The sequence below is a fragment of the Suncus etruscus genome, chromosome 1 (assembly GCF_024139225.1).
Source record: "Suncus etruscus isolate mSunEtr1 chromosome 1, mSunEtr1.pri.cur, whole genome shotgun sequence".
In the NCBI taxonomy this organism is placed as follows: domain Eukaryota; kingdom Metazoa; phylum Chordata; class Mammalia; order Eulipotyphla; family Soricidae; genus Suncus; species Suncus etruscus.
The window spans coordinates 61,412,073-61,425,273 of NC_064848.1; the positions used below are offsets into that span (position 1 = coordinate 61,412,073).

General features: G+C 37.4%; 1 protein-coding gene across 1 annotated transcript in view; it reads left to right on the forward strand.

Annotated features, from left to right (window-relative positions):
* The window catches only part of UNC13B (unc-13 homolog B), a 246,002-nt gene that overhangs the window by 213,731 nt on the left and 19,070 nt on the right, over positions 1-13,201 (forward strand). Inside the window, exons 15-23 of the mRNA XM_049772923.1 lie at positions 1,881-2,108; positions 2,645-2,786; positions 4,737-4,906; positions 5,325-5,440; positions 5,722-5,885; positions 6,490-6,640; positions 10,162-10,230; positions 11,462-11,551; positions 12,126-12,254. Coding sequence (XP_049628880.1) covers positions 1,881-2,108; positions 2,645-2,786; positions 4,737-4,906; positions 5,325-5,440; positions 5,722-5,885; positions 6,490-6,640; positions 10,162-10,230; positions 11,462-11,551; positions 12,126-12,254 — 1,259 coding nt within the window. The remainder of the gene's footprint in view (positions 1-1,880; positions 2,109-2,644; positions 2,787-4,736; positions 4,907-5,324; positions 5,441-5,721; positions 5,886-6,489; positions 6,641-10,161; positions 10,231-11,461; positions 11,552-12,125; positions 12,255-13,201) is intronic.

A 13,201-nucleotide genomic window follows, 5' to 3' on the forward strand; every position in this document is an offset into this window, starting at 1 on the left:
ACCAAGTATTACAAATTCCCATCTCCTTATATTCTGCCTGCCAGTCCTGCACCACTATGGCTAGACACCAAGAAAAGTAAAGAGTAGAGGTGAGGTCCATGGCGAAGTATTTTCTTTGCTCTTTAGGTCTCCTTAGTGTTAGAATCAATTCATAGCAATGGAAGCTTCAGGGATTGTAATAAGAGCAAGATAATTTTAGACTCACAAGTTCTTAATTATTCCAAGAAAGATATGCAGCATCAAAGGGGTCCAGGGAGAAGTCTCAAGGAATTATTCAATTAAAATGCCTTCCTTGGAAAAGCTCTAGATTGATGCCAATGACATGGCTGTGGAAGACATGAAGGCTAGGAATAATAATGTCAGCAGAAGAAATGAAACTCTGAAAAGCTTTTTTAAAAATAAGTGCTAGTAATGCTTTGACCCACCCCATAATAAAGGGTCAATAGCAGACCCTTTCCTTAATTCTGAGACCTAGCACCCAGATTTCATGTATGGACTGCTTGCTGGAAATCTTCTATGATACTATATTGTAGTCAGAGTGTCCATCTTCTTTGTGGTCTTTCAGTGGAGTCTCGGGTCTTTGAAATAGCATTATATAGGATATGCTAAGTGGCAAATTAGAGTGTGGGATTGAAGTAATATTGCAGTAGGTAAGGCATTTGCCTTGAATACAGTCAACAAAAATTTAATCTCAGCATCTCATATGGTTCCCTAAACACAAACAGGTCTGGCCCTCAAACAAAAGAGAGTAGGATACAACCTAGATCTGTTTTCAGTTATTAGCTAATATCTTGTGCTAAAGACTAAAGTAGTGCTTCTCAACCTCTTACAAATCATGACAGATCATGCCCATCCAACATTATTTTTCTCCCTTCTAAAGCAATATTTGGTTGTTGTCCCCTTAGAATATCTTTGGGAGTATATTAGGGGCCAAATGGCTCTTGATTGAAAAACTATTATAAAGCACAGAGTAAAAGGTAATGCTCTTCTGTTAGCTTCTTCATACCTGGAGTAGGCAGCAGATGTTAGCCATTACTTTTGATCCAAGTTTTATAAATAAAGCCAAAGTCTTTGGGAGCTAAATAGACAAAATAGCTTAGGTCTTCAGTGCCAATGAAGAAAAGATGCCTCCAGCTCTGCAAAGGCTGGATGGTAGAATACACTGAAGTCATCTGTATTCTGCCTTAATCCTTAGGGCAGCAGAAAAATCATGATAACTTCTGAGTTATCATGAACTTCTGAGTTCTTTGGGATCATAAGCTAGTGAAGATTTTCCTTTGTCCTGTCAGGATAGCAAAATGGTGGGAACAAGGGGGACTGTTTATTGATAATTTACTCCATGCCAAATATTGTATTATATTATATCATCAAATACATACACTATATAATATAATGCCTGTTTAAAAAAAACTAAAAGTAAGGCCATTTTCTATTTTTAGAGGAACATATTTTCTTATTTAGGAATAGTGGAGTCAGGATTAGAATCCCAATTACTTGTATCACTAACTTGGCATTTTCATGTGCTAATGGTGTTATCATGCCCATTTACCATCCCTCTCTAATAACTAAGATATTCGTTGTTGTAATTTTACTTTTGGGCTACACATGTTGATGTGTGGTTAAGGGTTCCTCTTAATGGTGCTTGGGGGTACCATTTAGTACTAGAAGTCATACCCTGGAAAAGAATAAGCTCAAACTCTACTGTGTAAATATTAAATTTCAATATGCTACAGAGTTATTAACTTTTCCAAAAGATATCCCAATATTCTTAGGCTTCTGTAACTGCTCCGTGACCACTCCAAGACCCCAGTTCTCAGCCTTACCCTAAGCCTAGTAAGAAGTCTAACCAGCCCTGTATTTTATTTATGACTATCCTTCAGGGGCTGCTGAGAAGAGCTGTAAACATGGAGCTGAGGACCGGACTCAGAATATTATCATGGCTATGAAGGATCGCATGAAGATCCGTGAAAGGAATAAGCCAGAAATATTTGAAGTTATCCGGGATGTGTTCACCATGAGCAAAGTTGCCCATGTGCAACAGATGAAAACAGTGAAGCAGAGTGTCCTGGATGGTACCTCTAAATGGTCAGCCAAGATTACCATCACTGGTGAGACTATGGAAAGGCACCTGGGGGAAGCATGAGGAATCAGGGTACTGGGAAAAAAGAAGTCAGAACAGAGGTGGAAAGAGAGGACTCATTATTCATCATCCCTCTTCTACACCCTGGTACAGGGGTTCATGGGTGAAGCAGTACTGGTACCTAGAAACAATGTAAATGATGATACGAAGATTTGGTAACAACCTGATATTCTTGTCCTGGTTAACAGTATGATATAAGAGCTGGAATAGGGGAAAAGGAACACAGATCAGAGATCTTTGGTAGCAAACTAGTGGTTTACTACATGGAGGAGAGTAGCTAAAACTTACAAGTATCATAGAGAGTAAGGATCAATATGTAGGAATAAATGGTCAATCAGAACTTAGAGATTGAATTCTTGACTAGGCTTTAAGATCCAGGAGCAAGGATAGATGTGTAGAGTGAGATTAGAGTTCCTGTGAAAATTCATAAAGAGGCTGTTCTAAGAACAACGAGTATTGTTATAGATCATTTCTAATTTTGTGATTTGTTTGTTTGGGTTGCAGTGGTGTGTGCCCAGGGTCTTCAAGCCAAGGATAAGACAGGATCCAGTGACCCATATGTGACTGTGCAAGTGGGCAAGACCAAGAAGCGTACCAAGACCATTTTTGGGAATTTAAATCCTATTTGGGAGGAGAAGTTCCATTTGTAAGTCACAGAGTACTTTATCTAACTTTATCTAATAGGACTATGCATTTTGGGGGGATCTGCATTCAATTCTGTTTTCTAGACTTGAGTCCTTAAATGGGATAGAGCAGAAGCAATGAAAAAAAACGTTTTCTTACATGATGTTTAGATTGTAGCTATACTTTCTCTGAGTTTATTTTCACAAGTTATGCTATTCAAGGTTGTTTCACCCAAATCTCATCTTAGTTAGACCTGCAAAGGGGTCCTGGGGAACCCCTCACTACTTTTCAGTGGCTGCTCCCTAGAAAATAGACACTCTGTCATGTAACTCTGAGCCCTGCCATCCTGCCTAGAAAGTGCTAGGTTTTTCTAAGGAGTTGAGAAGGTTCTATATGGTGTAATTCTGAATCGAAGATGAAATCTTGGGTTTGAGGGTTGTTTCTGTTTTTCTTCAACACTCTGCATCAGTGTCCAAACCCCATTCTTTTCTACATTTTACATTTTACAGACTATTTTATTAAACTTGTAGAAACTAGTAAATGTTGTAGTTATCTAGAACTTGGACTAATGTTTGGATGATTCAAATACTATTCTAATCCTAAGGCCTATGACCAGGAAGTTGAATCTGAATCAGCTAAGCAAGCTACTAGTTATATAGAGAACCTTTGTTGGCTGTTTGCAAAAACATTTTAAATGGGATTAAGTCATAATAAGATCAGTCTTTAATCAGGGGCAATGGTTACTGGAGGAAGTGATTTTCTCTGAAAATCTGATAATGATTCCTGTTTCAGTCCTTATGGTTTATTTTTCTTTGAGGGGGGGTCACACCTGGATATGTTCAGTGCTTACTCCTGGCTGTGCTTGGGGGACCATATGGGATACTAGGGTAGAATCCAGTCAAACACTTGCAGTGTTTGTCAAATTCTTAAGTGCCTTTTCTGCTATATTGTCTCTCTAGTCTTTGATTATTTCTAAATGAATTAACTCTATAGTATATTTGCCCAACATTACCTATTTATTAAATTACTTAGTAAGTCTTTATTCTATACATGACACTGAATATCTTAAAATAATAAAATAAGTTTCTGATACCAAGAAGTTCATTGTTTTTATTTGTCTATTATTTTTCAACAGATAAATAGTTATAGTATACTGTGGAGTGTGTAAGGATAGTATAATCAAGGGAAAGGAGCAATAAATTCTGCCGTCTGCTGAGAACTACTTTTATATGATGCAAAGGACCCAGAAAGCAACTGTTAGGGAAGGAGAGCATGTGGCAGGTGGTACAGGGAGGATCTTGGACAAGCTCTTTCCCAATGAAATCAAGACAGAAGAAATTATGATTCAAATGAGTATAAAGATTGATATAAGTTTGCTAATAACTTATTTCGGTAGATGGAGGAGTTAGCAATTTAAGTAGGTAAGACCAATGAACACTGACATTTTTATTGACTTTATATTGGATTCTAGAAAGAGAACTACAAGTCCTTCCTGGTCTTTATGGCATCTTCCCTGCCTTTTTCCTGTTAGTTTTTTTCATACTTATGGCTCACAGAAAATCAGAATTGTCCCTAATTATCTTTCCTTTATCCCTTCTTATTATAGGGCAATAAAAATGGGTAGTGTGGGGGTTGTGTTTAGCAGGGGAAGAAACCTGGAGACATTAGTGGAAAGGTCTGAGGAACATTGTTTGCCTTGATCTCCTATTCTTGACAGCTTTTAGATTACAGTATCTAAAATTAAAACAAATATAAAAATTGTAGTAGGAGTAGAGTTATAGAGAATAATGACGAGTTATTCATTACTGGGCTAGTCTCCCTCATGTGGGACTTTTAGTACCATTGTTTTCTGTCCCCTTTATTTCTTCAGGGCCTCCAGTGTAGTTGATGATACTGTGGGGAGGGAATTGGAGGAAATGGAAATAGGATTTCTGGGTCTCTTCCTAAAAGAGCATGCCTAATTCTCTCTCAGTGAGTGCCACAATTCTTCTGACCGCATTAAGGTGCGTGTATGGGATGAGGATGATGACATCAAGTCAAGAGTGAAACAGCGACTAAAACGAGAGTCTGATGATTTCCTTGGCCAAACCATCATTGAGGTTCGAACTCTAAGCGGCGAGATGGATGTCTGGTATAACTTGGGTGAGAAAATAGGAGCAGGGAAAGTTTCTGGGAGACAACATTAAAACAACCTAGGGAAAATCTTGTCTAACAAAACTACCACTTAATCTCAGAGCATACTTCTGTACTAAGCTTACCTTTCCTGCAGGAAACTGACCATGGGTCTAGTTAAGAAATAGAGGAGTGTTAGTGACTGTAACTCACTCACTAGATATTGTCCAGAGTTCAGAAAGCTCTTTAATCTTCACATTAATGCTTAATGCTGTTAAGACTCTTGGGCACACCTATTATTCCACCTGGATAGAGTAGGCCATTATTGGAGTGAATTTATTTTTTAAGGTGAATCCTCAGATAAGAACCACTCTTCCTTGAGTTAAGCCAGGTTTTGAACTATCTATTGGTACGTTGGTGACAATATTTGGTCTTCTTTCTTTCCTAGAGAAGAGGACAGACAAATCAGCCGTCTCAGGGGCTATCCGACTACAGATCAGTGTGGAAATCAAGGGAGAAGAAAAAGTAGCCCCATATCACATGCAGTATACATGTCTTCATGAGGTGAGGTAGCCATAGTAGTGGGAGTAATCCTTTGATAATAAATAGTATTGTTAGATGGTTGAAGATCTGGGGCCTGCTTTTTATTTTGCCTTTGGTGTTCATAATGTTCCTATCAACAACCCAAATAATAATTTTATCATTCAGTTGTTTTTGTTTACTAGGTCCACAAAATGAACAGTTATTTACATGACAGAGTTTCTCTATTGACATTCTCCTAAACTTTACAATCGGGTTTTGTTTTTATTTTTATGTGTATTTAACTCTTTGTTTGTCTCCTGTAGAACCTTTTCCATTACCTCACTGACATTCAGGGCAGTGGAGGAGTTCGGATCCCTGAGGCTAGAGGAGATGATGCATGGAAGGTGTATTTTGATGAGACTGCCCAAGAAATTGTGGATGAATTTGCCATGCGCTATGGCATTGAGTCCATATATCAGGCTATGACGTGAGTATCCTCTGGGACATTGGGAAATAGCAAATAAATCTTAGGGTGGTTAATAAAGTAATACTAATAGGGTGGATATGTTCTTAGGATAGTTTGTTAGTGTTTCATTGCTTTTCTCTTTGAACTGGGTGGTGTGGGTCTATGACCCAAGACAAATATAGTATATTTATAAAGGAAGTCTGTTTATTAGTAACTTAGGAGAAGTAATTAGACTGTCCACTCCAGAACTGAGAGATAAGGAAAAGAGCATGAGGACAAAGGTGGGGACTAAGTAAGAACAAACCTGCCTACACATCACAGCCCTCAACCATTATGATTCAGTATTTTCCTGTTTCCACAGTACTCTTTTTTATAGGTGTCTTGAATTATTGACTTGTTTTCTGACACCTACTTTCTGTGCTAGACTATCACATTTAAAAAAATCTAACACTTTGTACAGGGTCTGGTATATGACAGATGTTCATTAGCTGTATGTTTGAATAAATTATGAAGTTCTCTGTATGGTAAGATGATTGGAACATCATGCATATCAGTGAAATTTTTTATTACTTGAGTTTCATTGCACACCCTGAAGAGTCTTCAAATTCAGTATGCTATTTTTTAGGCACTTTGCATGCTTGTCATCTAAGTATATGTGTCCTGGCGTGCCAGCAGTGATGAGCACCTTACTGGCCAACATCAATGCTTACTATGCTCACACAACTGCTTCCACCAATGTCTCTGCTTCTGATCGCTTTGCAGCCTCCAATTTTGGGGTGAGTGTGACATAAAATACATATGTAATTTTTGTTGTTGATGAATAGTTTTCTTCTCATAACTAGTATAGAATTAGTTAATATGCCTAAAGTCAGCTGTGCTTTGATATGAATTGTTTCCTTTTGGGCATGTAGACTATACAAGCAGACTCTTTATTCTTTATCTTTTCTTTCCTTATAAATCTATAATCTATACTTAGAAACTCCTCAGACCTGCATAAATGAGACAAAGGCAGACTATCATTAGTTTGCTTTAGAGGGTGCCACCTAGGCTTAAGGAGAAGCTCTGTTATCCAACAATTTTGGATGAGTCAACATGTTCTGTCATATAGGTCCACAAACAGGCCATTCTGATATTACTCAGTCTTTGACTAGTTCATGCCAATTAAATTCATGTAACACTGATATCTAAGTGAAGATGATAGTCTGAATCAAAGCCTACCCCCTTTATTTGCCTGGATTTTTTCAACAGACAGAATATGATCTATTGTGGTATAAGATAATTTAAAAGTCTAATTATTACTTACAATCTCACCTTACATAATTTCAATATATACCTGAAAAATATTTCTGATTTACTGCAACATTGCCTTTCTTGGAATAACATTACTGATAACCCTAAATCCACAGGTCTCTGAGCTCTTTTCTTGGTACTGAATCCTTTTTTATTGTTATTAAGAATCTTTCCATAGATTGATTTAATATCATTGATTAAGATGTCATATATGGGGCCGGCGAGGTGGCACTAGAGGTAAGATGTTTGCCTTGCAAGTGCTAGCCAAGGAAAGGACCATGGTTCAATCCCCCGGCATCCCATATGGTCCCCCCAAGCCAGGGGCAATTTCTGAGCTCGTAGCCAGGAATAACCCCTGAGTATCAAACAGGTGTGGCCCGAAAAAAAAAAAAAAAAAAGATGTTATATATTTGGGCCAGAGAGATAGCATGGAGGTAAGACATTTGCCTTGCATGCAGAAGGTCAGTGGTCAAATCCCGGCATCCTATATGGTCTCCATGTGCCTGCCAGGGGTGATTTCTGAGCATAGAGCCAGAAATAACCCCTGAGCGCTGACGGGTGTGACCCAAAACCAAAAAAAAGATATCATATATTTGTTTTATTTTTATCTCATCTTACTTTATGTTGACAGTATTTAATATCATTTTAGTTGTCGATGAATAAAATACTAATTCAAATAGTACCGTGATCAGATCCGTACCTAGTCACAGAGTATACATTTTATTATAGCATTTATATTAAATTATTTTTTATATTTTTTTTCTTTATTTAAACATCTTGATTACAAATATGATTGTGATTAGGTTTCAGTCATGTAAAACAGTGCAACATTTCTACCACCAATATCCCAAATCTCCCTCTATCCCACCCCACCCCCACCTGTACTCCAGACAGGCTTTCCAGTTCCCTCATTTATTCATATAATTATGGTAGTTCTCTGTGTAATTATTTCTATAGCTGTACTCACCACTCTTTGTGGTGAGCTTCATGAAGTGAGCTAGAAGTTCTAGACCTCCTCTCATTGTCTCTGAGGATTGTTGCAAAAATGACTTTTATTTTTCTTAAAACCCATAGATGAGTGAGACTATTCTGTGTGTGTCTCTCTCTCTCCCTCTGACTTATTTCACTCAGCATGATAGACTCTGTGTACATCTATGTATAGGAAAATTTCATGACTTCATCTCTCCTTATATTAAATTAGTAAGTTAATATATTAAATTAAGTTAATGTATTGAAAATTATATTAACATAATTTATGTAAATTAATCTTAACATTATTAAGAGTAAATTAAAAGAATTCATGTAGAACATGTTTTTTGTTTTAATTTTTTATTTAAAGCATTGTGATTTATTTAAAGCATTGTGTGTATTGGACAACATAGTATGCCTAGAACCCAGAGTCAGTCTTATGTCAGAAAACTTCAGGGATAAGGTCTCCTTGTATTTAGGCCAAGGCTTTTTTTTTCCCTCCATTTTCCCCATATTTTTCTGGGCCTATGCAAATGACAATGATTGCCACTTTCACACCGTTATTACTGTACTTTTTAAACTCTTATCCTTTAAAAAAAAAAAAAAAGAAGAGCTTACTAAACTTGCCTTAATGAATTTGTTGTGATTCAATAATTTTCAAAAATATTCTTTCCTTTCTTGTCCATCTCTTTACTTTTTCAGTTTTCTTCTTTTTAAAGTCATATTGCTTTTGGTCTTCCTAAAACAAATGTATTGTTTTAGTTATGTCAACTATGTAATGCATTTTTTAAATAAATTTTCAAAAAAGCATTGTGATTTTATTCTTTTAAATTTTTTTTAAACTTGATTGATTGATTGATTTTTGGGCCACACCTAGTGGCGCTCAGAGGTCACTCCTGGCTCTGCACTCAGATATCAGCTCTGGCAGGCTGGGGGACCATAGGGATGCCAGCAGTCAAACTGGGTCCCTCCCAGGTCAGTCACATGCAAGGCAAATGCCCTACCGCTGTGCCATCTCTCCATCCCTCAGCATTATGATTTTAAAAGTTATTCATAGTTGATCATTTCACCTTCAGTGTCAATCCCACTCTCTACGCCCAGTCTGCCATCACAACAGGCACTTTTTTTAAGTTTGTTAAAATTTAGGTCTCATGATTTCAGTGTTGTTGACTCCAAGGTTTAGATACTTAGTTCTGTCCTTCCTTAATACCATCAATGTACCTGGGTCCCCTTTGAATCCCGTCCCCTGCTATTTCACATTTGTCTTTCTCCCCCTTCACTCTATTTATTTCTTTCTCCTCACTATACTTTGGGGCCAAGAGTATTCTAGGCAAAACCCATTTAAACTGCTGCAATAAATTACATTATTGCAGCATTCCTTACAGCTAGGTAGTATTCCATTGTATATATGTACCACATCTTCAAGATCCACTCATCTGTTGTTGGACTTATACGTTGATTCCAGTGTATCTTAGTATTGTGCTCATGCCCTTTTGAACATTATTTAAAAATAGAACATTTTGCATCTTACTTCACATCATACCTCACAAATGTGTCACTATTTTTCCTTCCCAGCATCATTGCTAGTTTGTTAACTGTTACAGGTTATCCCTATTAAATCAGGAGACCATAGACCTGGGAACAAATTGGAAATGTTTGAAGTTTCCTTTATCAATGATAAGTTCATTTCCCAAAGGGATGGATATACACTGGTTATTTCCTGTTGACTTTTACATAGAACTTTTCCCCACTCCCATGGACAACCTTCTCTTGTCAATCAAAAACATTCCTCAGTTGAAACAGTTGCTAGGAGATGGCATAGGCACCATCCATTCATTTTTCTTTTATATTATGTTATATATTATTTTATAATTATATTATATTGCATAACATTTTATATTACGTTGTTCTTTCATGCAGGGTGGGATAGGATATAACCTCAATTCATTTTCTCCTCCTCACCAGGAGAATTTTCTTCTGTAGTTTCTACTATAGTTGAGAATATTTCTCTTACCCATTATTTGTTTCCTATATGCAGAAAGAGAGATTTGTAAAACTTCTGGACCAGCTGCACAACTCACTGAGAATTGACCTCTCCACATACAGGGTGAGTTAAGACATGAATATGGGTCAGATTAGTCTAGATTTTAAGCTAGTGCTGGCTCTAAAGATTAGAAGCAAGATAAATCAGTTTGTGTTCTTATACTTTTGTGCATATTTAAAATCATCAACACTCATGATTCTCCAAAACCTAAGAACCATGGAATGTGTTACTAGCAGCAATTGTGAGTGCTTTTGAGAATGATATTCCCAGAAATACCCCCTTTAGAAAATGAGATTATTATTTCCATGCTCTCTTTATTTTTAGGGAAGGTGTGAAAATCCAACTAAGATGAGAGAGAGCATCTTGATTAGGCCAAGTACAATTTGTAGCTGCAGTATTGTACATTCTAGACTATAGGAAGGAAATGTAATAGAAGGCTAGGTACTAGGCACAGGGGAGTATGGGAAAATACGTAGTTCTTCTTAAGATCTAGAAGGTTTATTACTTCCTTTAAAATTTTGTGAATTTCCAGGACAAGCAATATTATTCACATTAAAAAGTAAATACAAAACTGACCTTAAAGTAAAAAAAAAAAGTGAGTTCTTAATGATTGTGTTTTGAGTACACCTCCATATACATGAATAATGGAGGATGACTGTATATCTTGTGTTTGGCACATAAGTAGCCATTTGAAGGTTTAAAAAGGCAACTCTTAAAATGGAGAGTGACTCAGTGTATCCCTTCAACTCTCTTTGGCATCTTTTTCCTAAAACTTATGCCAAAAGAAATGAAGTGAGGCATTGTAGAGAGGACCTACAAAACTCAAAAGCAGTTCTACTCAGAGCTTTGCCATCTGCTGGCTCCAGAACTACAGAATAATTGGTATCCATTATATAGGAAAAAACAGGTTTTTGATCTCAATAGGGTCTGAAGTGTGTCTCCACTTATATTCCAGGATATACAGTTAAGGTGTGACTTTTGAAGGACTTCTATTTGGATGTAAGAATCTTAACCCAAGGAAAATATACACATGTCTAAGTATATGTGTGTTTATTTGCACCAGTGCTTCTATTACTGCATGGGAAGGAAGTTTAAAATAGGTTTCTGGACTGTGAATTATTAACTTTTGCTTTTGATGAGGTTTAATCTGTGGTGGTGGAAAGGATACACAGCTTTTTTGTCCCATTCAATGAAGGAAGATTCCATTAGATATCAGGGAAGTTTTTAATTTCACTGTTTAGGACTGTAAAAGCTTTCCTTTATTTATTTCTTATACTTGCTTTATTTGCAACAGAATAATTTCCCTGCTGGGAGCCCTGAGCGACTTCAGGATTTAAAGTCAACAGTGGATTTGCTGACTAGCATTACTTTTTTCAGAATGAAGGTAAGCAATACAGTACTGTATTGGGTACCTGCTACCAACATAGATAACAAGAATCATTGAGCACATACAGAAGCTATGAATTTTATTATCACTAATATTTCTTTTTTTAAGCAAAAACAGATTTTATTTGGAGGTACTAAGAAAAGGAAAGGGAGGATAATAAAGATAAAGGAGTAACATGCTCAAGAAAAAGTGTGGGCTCCTCCAAAGGTGGAAAGAACCCTGGTATACACAACCCATCATGGAAATAGGAAAATCCACATCTCAGGAGGGGAGATGTGGGCAACATGTGCTTGGGCACCATGTACCCAGGCAACACAGGTGCTCATATCACTAATATTTCTACAAACTATTTCTGTATATACATTACTATATATTGTTTCGAGGTTTCTTCTGAAAGAGAATGTAGATCATGGATGAAAATGTGTGGCTTTTATAGTTCTTCCTATTAGTTCTCTTGGCCATTTATCACAGAGCAAGGTTTAGAGATGAAGAGATCTGAAATAGATTTGGAAACATTAGAATATCTCACCCATATGATTAGGACCCATACATTTTTTTTGTTAACTGGCAGGTACAAGAATTGCAGAGCCCTCCAAGAGCCAGCCAAGTGGTAAAAGATTGTGTAAAGGCCTGTTTGAACTCCACATATGAATATATATTCAACAACTGCCATGATTTATACAACCGCCAGTACCAACTGGTAAGATGTCCAGTATTAGGTGGGCCAGAAGTAGTGGTTCTTGGAGCTCTACATTGCAGCTCTTTTGCTGTAATTGTGGTGAAAGATAGCTCAGTGTAAAGTCCTTGATGTGATTTATAAAGCATGTCAGGGTCTCAAACTCACGGCCCGCGGGCCGTTTACGGCCCTCCATACAACATTTTGTGGCCCTGCCCTAGAGGAATCTTTTGTTTTGTTTTGTTTTGTTTTAGTTGTTTGGGTCACATCCCCCAATGTTCAAGGCTTACTACTGACTTTGCACTCAAGGATCACCCCAACTTTGCCTCCTGCGGCCCCCAGGTAAATTGAGTTTGAGACCCCTGATAGATGATGTAAAATATTATGAATGGGCAAAGATCAAAGGGATGATGTGACAGTTTTATTGAACAGAGTGGAAATGGTAGGTTTTACTTTGGTGATTAGGAAAATGACCTAGGAGTTGGAGACAACACAGAGGTCAACATGCTTGCTTTGCTCAGTTTGTTTCTCACCACAGCATATGGTCACTCCCACTCAATACTTCCTGAAGTGATCCATGAGAGTACAGCCAATAGCAAGCCCTGAAAACTATTGGTTGTGCCTAAAAACCAAAGGGACAAAAAAAGAAAGTGATTTAAATTTGAGCACAGTGAGTAGATAAATCCTTATTCAATTTAATGTTTGTTTCCTCCCCCCAGATTATTTTTACTGAAAGCACTCTTCTATATATCAAATTGCCCTTTTTTTGGGGGGGGGGGCATACCCCGTGACGCTCTGGGGTTACTCATGACTATGCACTCAGAAATTGCTCCTGGCTTGGAGGACCATATGGGAAGCCAGAGGATCCAATCGTGGTCCATCCTGGATCAGCCTCATACAAAACAAACGCCCTACTGCTGCGCCATCGTTTTGGCCCCAAATTGTCTATCTTTGAGATCTAGAACTATTCT